Source organism: Emys orbicularis, chromosome 3 (assembly GCF_028017835.1).
Source record: "Emys orbicularis isolate rEmyOrb1 chromosome 3, rEmyOrb1.hap1, whole genome shotgun sequence".
Lineage (NCBI taxonomy): Eukaryota > Metazoa > Chordata > Testudines > Emydidae > Emys > Emys orbicularis.
Window position 1 is genome coordinate 127645020 of NC_088685.1, and position 15885 is coordinate 127660904.

The following is a 15885-nucleotide window of genomic DNA, read 5'->3' on the forward strand; positions in this document are numbered from 1 at the left end:
TTTCCCAAGCTTCAAATATTATCACAAACATTATTTTTAAGGATAATTAATATTAATGAATTTTTGTCTATATCCTAGGTATATCAAACCTAAAGATTCCTTTGCCAACAGTGGAAAGTGATACTGCATGTACTCTTCCGCTATGAGAGAATCAAACTGTTCAGAACAGAGCATCACCTTGAAAGCCAGAACAAAAACACCACCTTCTTTCTGATGCCCTTTTATTTTCCTAAAATGGTTTCAGTTTGGGCATAAGGTTGAATCAAGGGATTAGCAGTAATTTTGTTATTATTTAAATATTACAGTGCCCTAGATATGAATGACCCTTTGTAGACAAAGCAGCAGCAAATCCCAGTACATTTTATAATCTCAGGGCCTGATCCTGGAAACGCTACCAGACACAGTGCTTACCACTATGAGTAGTCTCAGCCAACTGATTCCTCATTTGGTAGGTTCTTGTGTTATATCTGATTGTTGTTTGTTTTACAGCACCCAAACTGTGCTAAGTATGTTATTAAAACACCAAAAAGACAGGTCCCTATCCTGAAGAGTTCACAATCTAAGTAGATACGACATAGGTACAAAACACAAAGACAAGGAGTAGCAAGGGGCCAGAAGGACAACGGGTACAAATACAGAATCATGAGCTGACTTTGGGGGTGCTTAATGCATCTTGTGGATTTTTTCATGTATTAAATGTTTTGTCAGGTGGGGGTTTTGACTATGCAAAGGGGGACAAAGAGATGATTGGGAAGGTGAGACGAATGGTCAAGCCAGAGGAGCAGAAGGGCGTGCAGAACTCAAGCAGAGTAGGAGGAAGGAATGAAAACTGAGAAGGGGATTGGATCAGAGGAGATGGAAACTTTCACTTGTGTCTCTGGGTGGGCGTTATAAAAGTAAATGCCATCTGCTTGCAGGGGCCTACATTAAATTAGATGGTAGTCCTGTATCCAGATCACATAAATACCACTAGAACGATTGTTGACGGTGTTAGAAGAGAGGTTAAGAGCTTGTCACTGCAGAGACTTTGGACAGGGCAAGCAAGGCTGTGAATCTACAGTGCACTAGCCTGCCATGCACTAAAAGTTCCATAGTGCACTTTGATCTACTGTTTCTAACTTTTAGCTCTCATGGCAGTTACAGTATCAGAGTGACACCAAAAAATACTGAAATCCTGCATCCTGTTACAAATAGTGGTATGTCAAATCACACTATGGAACTTTTAATTCATGGTAGCAGGGTCCTCATTGCCACATAGTACATGGCAGCCTGGTAGGCTGTAGATACACATCCCGGCCACGACCGGCTCTTGGCACCAGCAAACCAAGCATGTGCTTGGGGTGGCACAATTCCAGGGGCGGCATTCCGGGAGGTTTTTTTTTTTTTTTTTTTGCTTGGCGCGACAAAAAACCTAGAGCCGCCCCTGATCCCGGCTTGCTGTTCACTAGATCTCTGAATGGACATGCCCTTAGTACAGAATGGGCCTGGATGCTGTGCTCCCTCTAGATCAGGACTGAGGCACATTGATGGAGGTAGTGAGGAGAAGCTGTACCTCTTTTGTAGATACAGACCTTCAGTAACTTGTGATATCAGTCTGATATTCTCACACTGATGGGAACCAAATTATCTTAAAAATTAAAAAAAAAAAGAATAAATAAATAAATAGTCCTTTAGCTCTGATAGATTCCACCATGTTGTATTCCATACTACTTACGTCATCTGAAGAAACAACACTTCTTTGGACAGGAAAGTGCTAGTGACCATACACAAGACAACCATTTTCTTCTGCTGCACCTAGTAGAGGCAGGTGCAATACTGAGGATTGGTGCTCATTCACTTAAGTCTAATCTGAGACATTATGCTCTGAACCCCTATAAATTCACAACTTCTTTTTAAGTTTGGCCTTTTGAAGGGACAAGAGAACTGTTCAAGTCAGATTTTTTGCTATACAAGCGTAGTTACTTATATGAAGTGAGAGCGCAAATTTAAGGATCCAGCAGAAATCTCCCTTTCAATATATTGGATAAACCCATATAAGCCTGCAAAACACTGCCAGAATAGAAAAGCATTTTTATTCTGTTTTCAATTACATTCTTATACTCTGTTGGAATGCATATACATTATTATATTCAATTAGGAATTTTACGTTTACATGGCTACTTGCCTTTCATGAGACTTAAAACTTAATCCAAGTTTGATGTTATTAAGCTTATTTGAATAAAAGCAAGAAGAATATTTTATGCAACAGACAGAAAGTAGGTGTCTTGGGATCTGAATAGAAATGAATCTTAATAAAACTCAGGAAACCAGAGCACACAGAAAAAGCAGTTCACCCCCCCCCCCGCTGCCCCGATTTATTTGTTTTTTTAAAAATCAAATAAACTAATAAACCTACATGCACATTTCTTTCTTTCTAAATGTTTTGTTTGTTAATTTGTACACTTCTAAGGGAAAGAAGGGCTGAAGATTTAGAAAAACATAAGACTATGATTATTGGTATGTGTTAATAGTATTATTTGTTTAGCACTGAAAGTGTGCTTGACATTGTGCAGTATCCAAAAATGCAGATGGTCCATGAAACACACAAAGATGGGAGTAAGAATGATGTAATATGACATGTGGGAATATGAATGAAAATTGCATTAAATTAACGGGACACTGACAAGCCAAGATGGCCTCTTGCAGACTTTAAAGCTAACAGTTTGTTTCAAACCAATCTCCTGACCTCCCCCCCCCCCCGCCCCCGTTAAATGTATCTGGTTCTCCAAGATGACAGCTGAACATATGTGAAACTCAATTCAGCAAAGCAATGGTATCACTATTTTATTAAGTCATTAATTAGATGTATTAAATGTGCTCTTCCACATAACTCCAGGGGCATGTCCAACACCAAATATAAAAACCCTACACACACAATCTGTCTCTTCTCAGAGGCAACCCCAAGCCTCCTTTCCTCCTCAAAAAAACCCAACAAAGCAAAGCAAAACAAACAAAAATCTCATAATAAAGGATGCTCCATCCCATTCACAGGCCTTCCTCTGTGCCCTCAAGGCCAATAAACTGAGACATCTCTATTAATGGGTAAACATCAAAAGAATGGGAGAATCAGTTTGATTTTGAAACTCTGGAAGCTTGCTTGAAATTCCAATCCTGTGTCCTAGAGAGTAAGAGCTCCTTCCAACCCACTCTGCTCTTCCCTATCTTGATCTGTTATTCCCTCTTCCAGAGGCAGCAACAAAATCTCTTCACTCAGGTAGGACAGTGGCAAAGGTTGACAGACCGTTATCCCCCCTTCTTTCAGCAAGGTCTGTTTGGTGACAGACTTCTCCCTCCATTAACTGTGGCTAGTTAGTAGGACTCAAGACTCTCACTGTTGACCCTACTGCAGAGGCCACCAGAGTGTACTGGAAACTCCCTTCCTCCCTTTTCTGTCAGAACTAAAAAGTTAGGAGTTTTGCAAACAAAGAGGCGAAGTATTTTTCTACAATGTTCCCTCTAGTGTCAGTTTTTTAGACTTACGTTAGTGTTTACCATCCATGAACAAAAACAAAAAAAATCTCATGAATCTTGGTTGAAAGGTGCTACTGTGCATAAATAGTGATCACTTTTCAAACTCAAATAGCTCAGTCATTATCATTTATGAATTCTGAAGTATTTCAATGTTCCAGGATTCATATTAAGGATTGAAGGCCTGTAAAATTTTAGTTGATAAAGAAAAATACATGTTTCGTTACAGGACTGTAAAAAAGAATCTATAGCCACACTACACACTACCTTTGCTGCTGCTGTTATTGTTTGGTTGGTTGCATTTTTTGCTGTGTGGTGATGGTTTTTTATTTTGTTTTGCTGCCTATAAATTAACATTGACCAAACCAATTTAAACCAAGTTTATCACTATAATAATTTGTTAAAACAGAATGCTAAATTTTGGCCTCAAATCTGCACTGGTCATATTCTGAGTCTCACAAAATAAGAGTTGCTAAAAAGAAACAACTTTCACTGGTGGTGGGGGGAAAAAAACAAAACAAAACACACAACTGCCACTCAACTTCTTATGTACTCTACATATACACAACCTCTACTATAATATCATCACCATGACACTAATATATTAACAAGTTTTATGGTTTACTATAATGAGGAGTGATGCATGTTATAATGAATTTTGGAAGAATTTCATCAACTGGACAATATTCTCAGGTACCTGTTACTGTAGCAAAACTGATTTGTTGGATATTTTAAGTGTGATTTTAGTGTTTGATCGAAGTGCTAGATTGAGAACCCCTGAGACCGAAGCCCTCTGTTTATCAACAGAAATCATACAGCATGAGCAGCAGTAGTCTAAGTTTCCCCACACTGTGCTACCAATGTTCCTCAACCATCTCCTGGAAGATCCACTTCTAAGGCTAAAGGGGAACTTCAGTCCACGGGCTTAGTCAGTCATTGGCCTTTCAGATGATACTGATAACAAAGGAGCCAATTCATGCCAGCTCTTATTGTGGTTGCTGTGCTGTAGCCATTGGGAACCTGGTAAATCGCCAAATACATTTTACATAAGCAGTCATCAGATGATAAAAAGTTTCCTTGGGCTGCATTTGAACTGGAGACCTGTTTCATTAACAACTAGTGAGCCATTCAGTTGCTCTTTTTCTTTTTTTAAAAAATACTCCTGCTCCATTAAGCAATAACAATAACAGATTTTTAGAACACTTTGGATTTTTATTTCACAAAGACAGAAGCCAGATTTTGCAGTTAGAATGAGTTTAGGGTTAAAGTAAGTACACACGTTATAAAGCAGTCAATTAACATTTAAAAAAAAAAAAAAATTTTATTACACAGGATGTGATCTTGCCCCTATTTCATTCACAGAGAGTTTTGTAGCTAATTACACTGGAAGAAAGAATGGGCCCAGAAAATGCTGAATGGAAAATTATTTAACGTCCAATTGACATTAAATGGACACATCAGTGCTAAATTATTGTTGTATACTTTGATGCCTAGAAAAGACATTTCCATTCAAGAGAATTCTATATAAAGCAAATTGATATTAAGTGAGCTTAAGCATATCTGCATCTCACATTCTCTTCCATTTGGTAATAGAGGCAGAGTGGTTTGTTTTGTTTGTTTTTTGTTAAAGGACACGGCAGCCCAACATATAAGAGCATATTCAAACTCTTGTACAATAAAAATTCTTGGCAAATATATATCAAGGACTGTGCCTTAAAATCATATTCTTAAATGAACAAAACTAAGCCCAATAGAAATGATGACCAATACAACAAACCAAATCAATAGAAAAGTATCCCCAGGAGAAAAGGTTGGAATTGTAAAATGCCCAAGTTGAAGAACCAGCCAGATGCTATCGCTCTAAAAATCTTCCACAGTTAAAGCCAACTGTATTCTGTGTTTGAACACAATTGCCAGCAATCCCACTGCTAGGAGAAGTCGGCCGGGGGGAAAAGAACAAACAATAACTTCTTGCATTTTTACAGAAACATTGATAACTCATGATTTATCTGAAGAGGTCTGCATTTTTCTATAATACAGTATTAAGTATGCTGGGAAAACAGATATAATATTAGAAAACTGAAGCGAGGACAACATATGTGTACACTGTAAAACAATTTGTAACATAGCTGATTAGTTTATCACTTAAGGATTGTGAAGCTGAATGATGGGAATGCTGACTTATCATCAGGGACGGCATAACCTTTTGTGGGCCCAGAGCTAAACACATTTGTGGGCCCCCATGGAGGAAATGGTGAGTGGCACGGGGAGGTCAATCCCCAGAGTGTGGGGCCATCCAAGGGCAATGGGGCAAGGTACTGCAGTGGTGGCCCCGCTCCGCCCAGCCCAGTGCGAGGGCACTATCTACAAACCGGCAGTTGCCAGATGCACAGTGGCCTGCCCAGCCTTGTGATGCCAGCATGACCCTTGCCCTCGGGGGTGGGTCCATGCCACGCCACACAGTCCCGTCCCCCCCAACACACCATAGGTGCCGACTCCATGGGTGCTCCGGAGCACCCACAGAAAAAATAGTGTGTGCTGAGCACGCACTGGCGGACCCGCTGATCAGCTCCTCCCCCAACCCAACACCTCCTGCCCACCGCTGATCAGCTGTTCAGCAGGGGGCAGGAGGCGCTGGGGAGGAGGGGGAGGAGCAGGGGCCGGAAGAGGTGAAGCGAGGACGGGGGGTGCTCGGGGGAGGGTGCGGAATGGGGCAGGAAGAGGTGGAGTGGGGCAGGGCCAGGGGAAGAACAGGGGTCAAACACCCCCAGGGAAAATCAGAAAGTCGGCACCTCTGCAACACCCTCCTGACTCCCTATGGCCAGAGCCCCCTGGACCTGCTATGCCCAGCATCCCCCCTCACACAAATGCACAGCGCCCTGCACACCACCCCTGCCCAGGGCCCCCCAGTCCACAGCCCCACAACTGCCCAGCACCCCACACAGAACCCCCACTCCCTAGTGCCCCAACACACACAGATCTTTCCTGCCCCCTCACAGCCCAGAACACGCCCCCAGAGACCAATTCCCCCACTCCCTGCCTCCTGGCCGCATTCACTGGCCCTGCTGGGAGGCGACTGTGTCTGCTGGGCTGAGCCACCAGTGCAGCCAGGGCTGGTCCCGGGGTGGGGAATCACTCCATCTCTTGGGAGTGGCGCAATCAGCCAGGCCAGAGCCTGCCCCGGCCAGGCTCGCTCAGGACCTACTTGCCTGGAGGGGCCCAGCCAAGCCCCCCACACTATCCCCTCCTCCCCCAACTGGCCAAGACTGGCCAGGCTTCTGCACCAGTCCCAGGCAGCTCAGCTCCGGGGAGACAGGCAGGGCCCCACAGGTGGTGGGAAGCAGAGACTGCCTGGAGCCTGAGGTGCACTGAGGTCTGTCCAGGGGACGGAGAGGAGCCAGTAGGTGGGGCCAGAGGGTGGAGAGGAGCAATTGGTGGGCGTGGGGTGGAGGACCGGGCTGGCGGGGTCTCGGGGCACAGTGTAAACAGAGCAGGGTGGGGCCCCTTCTGAGCATGGGCGGGCTCCATGGCGCCACTGGCACCATTGTAAATCCAGCACTGCTTATCATAATTAAAAGTCATGTGCTAAAATTCCAAACTAGTTGGTATATTTTCTGAGTTAGTTTGTTTGTTTTTAAGATGGAGGCTACCATTTCTAAATGCATTTAATTGCTGGAGACTTTGCTATTGGGCAGTGCAATGTACACTGACAAATATGGAAGAAACAAAGATTTTTCTCTCTACATATACAAAGGATGTATAATGGCAGAAATAATTTTAGTGATTTGGGGAGCTACCAACTTGAGATACCTTAAAGTGATTGATTTTCAGAGAATGGGTGCTCTGTACTTTCACAAAAATCAGTGGCCTTTAAGCTGTCTCCATTTGGCCATCCAAAAACGGAGACAACTACAGTCACTAGTCATTACTCCAGAGTTCTTAATATCTACAATCTTCCCTTCTACATAAAGTCACTAGATGGCACTGCATATCTAGCTAGAACAATAATTTCTACATACTGTAGGAATTCTAGAATAATAACTCTATTACATTCACCCTGAAGCGCAGAGTATGTGCACATATTTGTGGCCTCTGTCAATCCTCTTTACAATAAAGCTGTTGTGAATCACCATCTGAAGGGAGGATGATTGGTTTGTCATAGCAATTTACAGCATCAGGAAATAGATAATGCTCACAATATAAGGTAGAAACTAATGTAGGGGTCTTGCTATTACATTTCAAAAACTAAATGGGCCCAAACCTACTTACTCACATGAGTATAGTATTATAACTAACCAATGCGGAATTACTCACAGGAATAAGAACTACATGAGTGGAAAGCATTTGCAGGAAATGCTCATATATTAATACATAAATACTGTAGTTGTGACACAAAACAAAAAGTTTTGGGAACATTCACACACACAGGCCCCAAACTGGAAGCATGTGCTCAAGTCCATCCCTATTTAATATAGTACTTAGGAACATAAGTAAATCCCACTGCAGTCAATAGGACTTAATTAAGTCATTCAAGTTAAGCACATGATTAAATGCTATGCTCAATTAAGACCATAACTGCAAAAGTTTTGAACTGTATGTAATTCCCTGTTTTGGGTAATAAAACGGAGGGAACAAAATCGGATAAAAGTCTTTCCCTGAGAGTTGAGAACCATTACCGTTTGCTTACAAGTCTGTTCCAGTCTCCAATTAGTTGGTATTTTCAAACACGTGTTAGTGCCCTTAAGACCAAAGTGTCTTATTTATAATTGTACCAGCCTATCAGACAAACTTTTAAGTAGACCATTTCACAGGCTACTTAGGACAGGGGTACAGGGAATGTGTGCGCGGGAGGGAGGTAAACAGGACACAAGAAGCCCTTTACACTCTTTCAGGCAACAGTGTAGAAGGCAGCAGAATCTTGGTGCTTGCACTTCCTGAGCACATCGTGAAGGGAGTGTTAGCACTGCCAGCAGTTCTAGACAACCAATGCCCATGTCCCCTTTGTCATCTGCTAAAGGCTGCTGGTTTGTGTGAAAAAGCACAGTGAACACTTTAAACGGATATAGCAGCTACCACCTCAGAGATCCTACTCCAGAGATCTTGGGGGCAATCTACTTGCCTCTTTTCTCAGCAGGAAACTGCTGCAGGTACATTGCATCACCACACAACTCCAACATACCTTTATGGAAAAGTCCTGTAGAATTTAATAGAGATAAAACCAATAAGGTTATATAGAAATTACTCTGAAAACCTATGGAATTTTATTAGGAGTGACAACTACTTAACATATATTTTAACGATCTTATAAAATTCAAGAGCAGGGATATAATTTCCTATTCAATTCTGTAAGATGGTTAAAACACTTACAGAAAGATATCTTGTTCTGTTAAATTATATAGGACTTTTCTCCATTAGTGAGATGCCTCTTTAGAAGCCAGTGTGACACCTGTATTATGCACAGAGCAGAATACAGCAGACAGACTAATTCAGAGCTTTCTTTTGAATTAATCAAATATGCAGTAATTTTTTTAAAAGGCATATTCATTTCACCATATTCAAATGCAATTTTCAAGTACAGAAAGGGCTGTCCATACTAAAACCAAGAGAGTGGGAAGCATTTATGACTAATTCATTAACGCCAATTTTAAAACTGCAATGACAAGGCTGTTCCCTGTTCCTTCGACATTAAAAAAAAAAAAAAAAAAAAAAAAGCACAAACATCTTCCATGATATGAAGTAATCACTTGTTGGGTCTCACTTTGTAAACCTAGATACCTAGATTCTAAAGTATCTGAAACAAGGAAACTTTCTTCTGTGCTGTGTATAAATTCATGCATTAAAATTGGCCAAAGGTAGTTATTGGAAATCTCATACCAAAAAGTTGCTCTATGACTATCAACTTTGCATGTCAAGATTCCCACAGTGAGCTTTTATAGCAACTATAAACTGTACAAATAAGGATTCATAATGGAATCCCCAGCTTAAGAGAGCAGTTGCCTTCACTTTTCTCTTGATCCTGACTTTGTAAGTCCTTAGATGGGGTCACAGCACACGTTACTGGTGGATTTGATACGGTCTTACATGACCTTCTCATAAACAAACTAGGGAAATGCAACCTAGATGGAGCTACTATAAGGTGGGTGCAAAACTGGTTGGAAAACCGTTCCCAGGGAGTAGTTATCAGTGGTTCACAGTCATGCTGGAAGGGCATAACGAGTGGGGTCCTGCAGGGATCAGTTCTGTTGAAATCTTCATCAATGATTTAGATAATGGCATACAGCAGGGGTGGGCAAACTATCATAGAATCATAGAATATCAGGGTTGGAAGGGACCTCAGGAGGTCATCTAGTCCAACCCCCTGCTCAAAGCAGGACCAATTCCCAACTAAATCATCCCAGCCAGGGCTTTGTCAAGCCGGGCCTTAAAAACCTCCAAGGAAGGAGACTCCACCACCTCCCTAGGTAACGCATTCCAGTGCTTCACCACCCTCCTAGTGAAATAGTGTTTCCTAATATCCAACCTAGACCTCCCCCACTGCAACTTGAGACCATTGCTCCTTGTTCTGCCACCATTGAGAACAGCTGAGTTCCATCCTCTTTGGAACCCCCCTTCAGGTAGTTGTAGGCTGCTATCAAATCCCCCCTCATTCAACTATGGCCCACGGGATTGCCACCCCCAGAAGAACCGCGGCCAATGGGAGCTTCAGGGGAGGTACCTGCAGGTATGGAGATATACCTATCTCATAGAACTGGAAGGGACCCCGAAAGGTCATCGAGTCCAGCCCCCTGCCTTCACTAGCAGGACAAAGTACTGATTTTGCCTCAGATCCCTAAGTGGCCCCCTCAAGGACTGAACTCACAACCCTGAGTTTAGCAGGCCAATGCTCAAACCACTGAGCTATCCCTCCCTTTCAGTGAGGGCAGCATGCAGAGCCCTCTGCCCCTCCCCGCCCCCCAGGGGCCACAGGAACGTGGTGCCAGCCACTTCCGGGAGTGATGCGGGGCCAGGGCAGGCAGGAAGCCTGTCTTAGCTCTGCTGCGCACCGCTGCCACCCTGGAGCTGCTCAAGGTAAGCGGCGCCAGGCTGGAGCCTGCACCCCGAAACCCTCCTGTACCCCGCACCCTAACCCCCTGCCCTGAGCCCCCTGCCGCACCCCTCCTGCACCCGAACCCCCTGCCCTGAACCCCCTGCCACACCCCTGCTGCACCTCAACCCCCTGCCCTGAGCCCCGCACCTCTCCTGCACCCCAACCCCCTGCCCTGAGCTCCCAACCCCTTGCCCTGAGCCTGCTGCCACAGCCCGCACCCTAACCCCCTGCCCTGAGCCCCCTCGTACACCCCGCACTCCTCCTCCACCCCAACCCCTTGCCCTGAGCCCCTTCCTGCACACTGCACTCCCTCCCACACCCTGCACTCCCTCCCGCACCCCAACCCCCTGCCTCAGCTCTACATTCATGGCCCTGCATGCAATTTCCCCACCCAGATGTGGCCCTCGGGCCAAAAAGTTTGCCCACCTCTGGCATACAGAGTACACTTATAAAGTTTGCGGATGATACCAAGCTGGGAGAGGTTGCAAGTGCTTTGGAAGATAGGATTAAAATTCAAAATGATCTGGACAAACTGGAGAAATGGTCTGAAGTAAATAGGATGAAATTCAATAAGGACAAATGCAAAGTTCTCCATTTAGGAAGGAACAATCAGTTGCACACATACAAAATGGGAAATGGATGCCTAGGAAGGAGTACTGCGGAAAGGGATCTGGGGGGTCATAGTGGACCACAAGCTAAATATGAATCAACAGTGTAATGCTGTTGCAAAAAAAGCGAACATCCTTCTGGGATGTATTAGCAGGAGTGTTGTAAGCAAGAAATGAGAAGTAATTCTTCCGCTCTACTCCGCTTTGATTAGGCCTCAACCGGAGTATTGTGTCCAGTTCTGGGCGCCACATTTCAGGAAGGATGTGGACAAATTGGAGAGAACCAGAGAAGAGCGACAAAAATGATTAAAGGTCTAGAAAACATGACCTATGAGGGAAGATTGAAAAAATTGGGTTTGCTTAATCTGGAAACTGAGAGGGGACATGATAACAGTTTTCAAGTGTGTAAAAGGTTGTTACGAGGGGGAGGAAGAAAAATTGTTTTTCTTAACCTCTGAGGATAGGACAAGAAGCAATGGGTTTAAATTGCAGCAAGGGAGGTTTAGGTTGGACATTAGAAAAAACTTCCTAACTGTCAGAGTGGTTAAGCTCTGGAATAAATTGCCTAGGGAGGTTGTGGAATCTCCATCATTGGAGATTTTTAAGAGTAGGTTAGACAATCATCTGTCAGGAATGGGCTAGATAATATAGTCCTGCGGTGAATGCAGGGGACTGGACTAGATGACCTCTCTAGGTCCCTTCCAGTTCTATGATTACACAACTAGTTGCGAGACAACAGTGGAACACTGGGTACCAGGATTCCTAGGTTCTTATACAACACCACCCCTCCTCTCCCCAGATACATACATATATACAGGCCCACACACAATGATGTCAGTAGTCTCAGGCACCAAAACTTCTCAATTATTCATTCAAAAAACATGATGCTATGAGGCTCAAACAAAGATTGGCTTAACATTAAGGTAGTCATCCTGACTGTTGAGATTACTGACTAGATGGATTCAAGAAGCTTTACAAATATTTCCAAAGCTAACTAAAAAAGCCTATGACCAACATTTCAAAATTGTCCACTATTTTTGGTTGCCAAACTTGATAGAGTATAGCTATCCATATCTCAAGCTGGATATCTGAAATACTGAGCCACCAAAAATTAGAGGCCACTTTTGAAAATGTGGGTGTAAATATTTAACTGCTTCATTCATCTAAATTTAGGAACTTGTATCATTTTGCATTTATATATGCTACACAGAACAGAAGAGCAAAACACAGGAAGTTTTATCTGTGCAACAGAAATAACTGTAACTAAACCACCAAGGGGAATACTTTCAAACACACAACTGGCAATGAGAGATACCTACCTCGCACTAAAAGTCAATGGTAGTTAGATACCTCACTGCCATTTGTGCCTTTGAAAATGTAACCCCCTTTAAAACCACAAAACTTAGGGTAGGACAAAAATGTTACAAGTCCAGTACACAGGAACAAGGATCCCCAAATTAACTGTTAGTTACAATTTTTTACAAAAGACGTCTACTGCATTATTATTAAGTGACAGGAGTACAATATGGACCTAACCTATGGGCTTAAATTGCAGCAAGGGAGGTTTAGGTTGGACATTAAAAAAAACTTCCTAACTGTCAGGGTGGTTAAGTACTGGAATAAATTGCCTAGGGAGGTGATAGAATCTCCATCATTGGAGATTTTTAAGAGCAGGTTAGACAAACACCTATCAGGGATGGTCTAGATAATACTTAGTCCTGCCTTGAGTGAAGGGGACTGGACTAGATGACCTCTTGAGGTCCCTTCCAGGTCTATGATTCTATGATAAGTGAACAGAAAATCTCACATGGGTTTTGATGGGCTTTGGATCAGGCCCTATATGAGCAGATGAACACCATACCATTGTGGGGCGATTGTAATCACATTTCAGTGACAAATGTAATCAATGTGTATTTTTTATGCAGCTGGTATTTATTTTTTTCAGTGCTAGAGTTAATTATAATGGAGCACATTATCTTGTTTGTCTAAAAAGCTATAAAGACAGCTAAGATCAGTTTGCATACAGTCTCCATGTCAGCTGCTCAAGAGGTCATGAAGCTGTAAGGTACCCCTCCTCATCTTGTGCCCCCCATGCAGAAGATGGGCATAATCTGAAATCTTGAGCTGTAAGGTTAATGCTGCTACTAGTTTCTGCAAAGAGGAAGTGGAAGAGGTCGGGCCATTGTTCAGTTCTCACAGAGTACAGCCACAAGCAGAGCTAGCCAGCCATCCACATGCTGCACCCTCATAAGTGAAGGCTAAACTTCCTGTGAGCTCAGTGGAGGTTTGCATCACCCCCAGACTGGAACAATGATTACATGCCAGAATTGGGCAGAAAAAAACGGAAGATGGTATTGACAGTAGGTGGGCAATGTGTGATGAAGCATATGCCCACGGAAGAAAAGTGATCAGTCTTTTGAAGGAAATACCTATGTTACAAAACTCTCTCAGAACAGGACTGATTTCTGAATCACAAAATGGGTTATCTTTATTAGACCAAATATTTATTAAAGGAGTGAACTAGAACTCAAAAGTTAGATTCATTTCTTACTTTGAAAGGGATATTGTACGACATTTAATTCATACCTTTGAATGGGACACTGTCGACTGGTCTATTTTTAAAAAATGAGTTAAAAGTACTTTCAGGTAGTACACTGGTCCCCTGTCAGTTTGTGCACCTTTACAATCATGCTTTCCTGCTGTTTTGTAAGTCATTTTCTCTTCCCTTTTGCTGCATGAAAGACCCACACAAACAGCAGCAGGGGAAACTGAATAATGGACTATGCAGGAATAAACCATGAGAGCCGACTAATGTGAAAGATTAAACTAAAACAACGGAGAAAAATGTTTTGCCTCTCTAATCAGTTGCATTTATAAGAGTTGGAGGTGTTTCTTGTACCAACAGTAGGCATGCATTTTTTCAGACAAAAGTGTGATTTTTAACTCAATGGTGTCCCTTTAAAGTGTAACTACATTTTCCTGCCTGCAATTTTGTCAAGTAACTAAATCTTATATGATGGTATCTGGATAGAATTGCCAAGATAAACATTTTTGCTTAACTTAATGCATTCTAAAAACCACAGCAAAATAGTGATTATGCAACTAACAACATTGGACTAAACTCATTCCTGTTATAATTGTTGTAGCCAATTAATTTATATCACAAATTAATTTGGCTAACCCACTTTAAATGTATGTGATCTATTTCTTCATGTTAATTAATGCCTGAGTTTGAAATTTAGGTTACTTCATTTTCAGGCTACAGTTGACAACAACAGAGAAACTGATGAAGTTTAGAAACCAGAAATTTAACAGGATAAAAAGAATAAGTCACATTTTCTCTCTTTAAAGAGAACATCTCTGGATAAATGCCTGGGCTTGTGCTTGGCCATGTTGTGGGATAAACTGTATAAGAACGCAGTCTTGCAGCTTTATAATAACATAAGAACGGCCATACTGGGTCAGATCATCATCCACCTAGCCCAGTATCCTGTCTTCCGACAGTGGCCAATGCCAGATGCTTCAGAGGGAATGAACAGAACAGGGCAATTATTGAGTGACCCATCTCCTGTCGACCACTCCCAGCTTCTGGCAGTCAGAGGTTTAGGGACAACTAGAGCATGGGGTGGCATCCCTGACCATCTTGGCTAATAGCCATTGATGGGCCTATCCTCCATCAACTTATCCAATTCTTTTTTTGGACCCAGTTACATTTTTGGCCTTCACAATATCTCCAAGCAATGAGTTCCACAAGTTGACTGTGCATTGTATGAAAAAGTACTGTCTTTTGTTTGTTTTCAACCTGCTGCCTTTTATTAATGAAGTTGCTAGACTTTAGAGAAAGAATATGATTATAAAGCAAGGCCCTTGGAAGCTCAGTGCAAAAAATACTTTTGCTCGTCACTAAATTCAGCTACATTGCATCTACAGAAACAAAAATAATGTAAAATTAATATTCAGCACTTAACTAGCATTTCCTGCTAAATGATGTACAAAATAAGATTACAGTATATTTGGGGAAGTGGAAAATGCACTTTTAGTTAACTGTACAGAAAAGCAGCATCTAAATCCAGAATACTTACATTATTGCAATCTCCCAGGAAATATAGTGCAAATCCATCAGCTTTTGTAGCTGCCAAAGCAATAATAAAAGAAGTAATTGTACTCAGAGGGAGAATCAAACTTTTGCATGTTCTCCAAGGTGAAACCATAGACTCATTCCACTTAGGACAATCAGCTAAACTTCTGAATGTGAAACACCATTGCTGTATCCCCTGAAACTGCACAGAAACCCTGCAAAGTTAGTGGCATATGATAATACTATCTGTTTCCCCCCCAAAATTTAATATATTTGAGACATAATTGGAAGCTGCAACCTGATAAACTTACCTAGTCTTTACTTCATGTCTAGTGAATATTACATTGCATGAATACATATTACAGCATAATAATTAAGTAAAAATACACATCCACAATGTAATCATATAGAACATAGATAGCACATTTTCCATCAACAGAAGAAAAGTTGTTTCCCATGTATAGAGCGTAAATATCTCTGTCCTTGCCTTAAGATACATAAGCATGGCAAAACAATGAATAAGCCTCAAATGCTGCCACTAAGTGTGTATGACGGGATTGTTTCTAGTTTCTATGACATATGGAGGCCTATGTTTTCCATAGCTG

General features: G+C 42.2%; 1 protein-coding gene across 1 annotated transcript in view; it reads right to left on the bottom strand.

The window, feature by feature from the left end:
- PDE10A (phosphodiesterase 10A) overlaps positions 1–15885 on the bottom strand; it is a 309295-nt gene that overhangs the window by 80498 nt on the left and 212912 nt on the right. The window contains exon 5 of the mRNA XM_065401635.1: positions 15285–15334. Coding sequence (XP_065257707.1) covers positions 15285–15334 — 50 coding nt within the window. The remainder of the gene's footprint in view (positions 1–15284; positions 15335–15885) is intronic.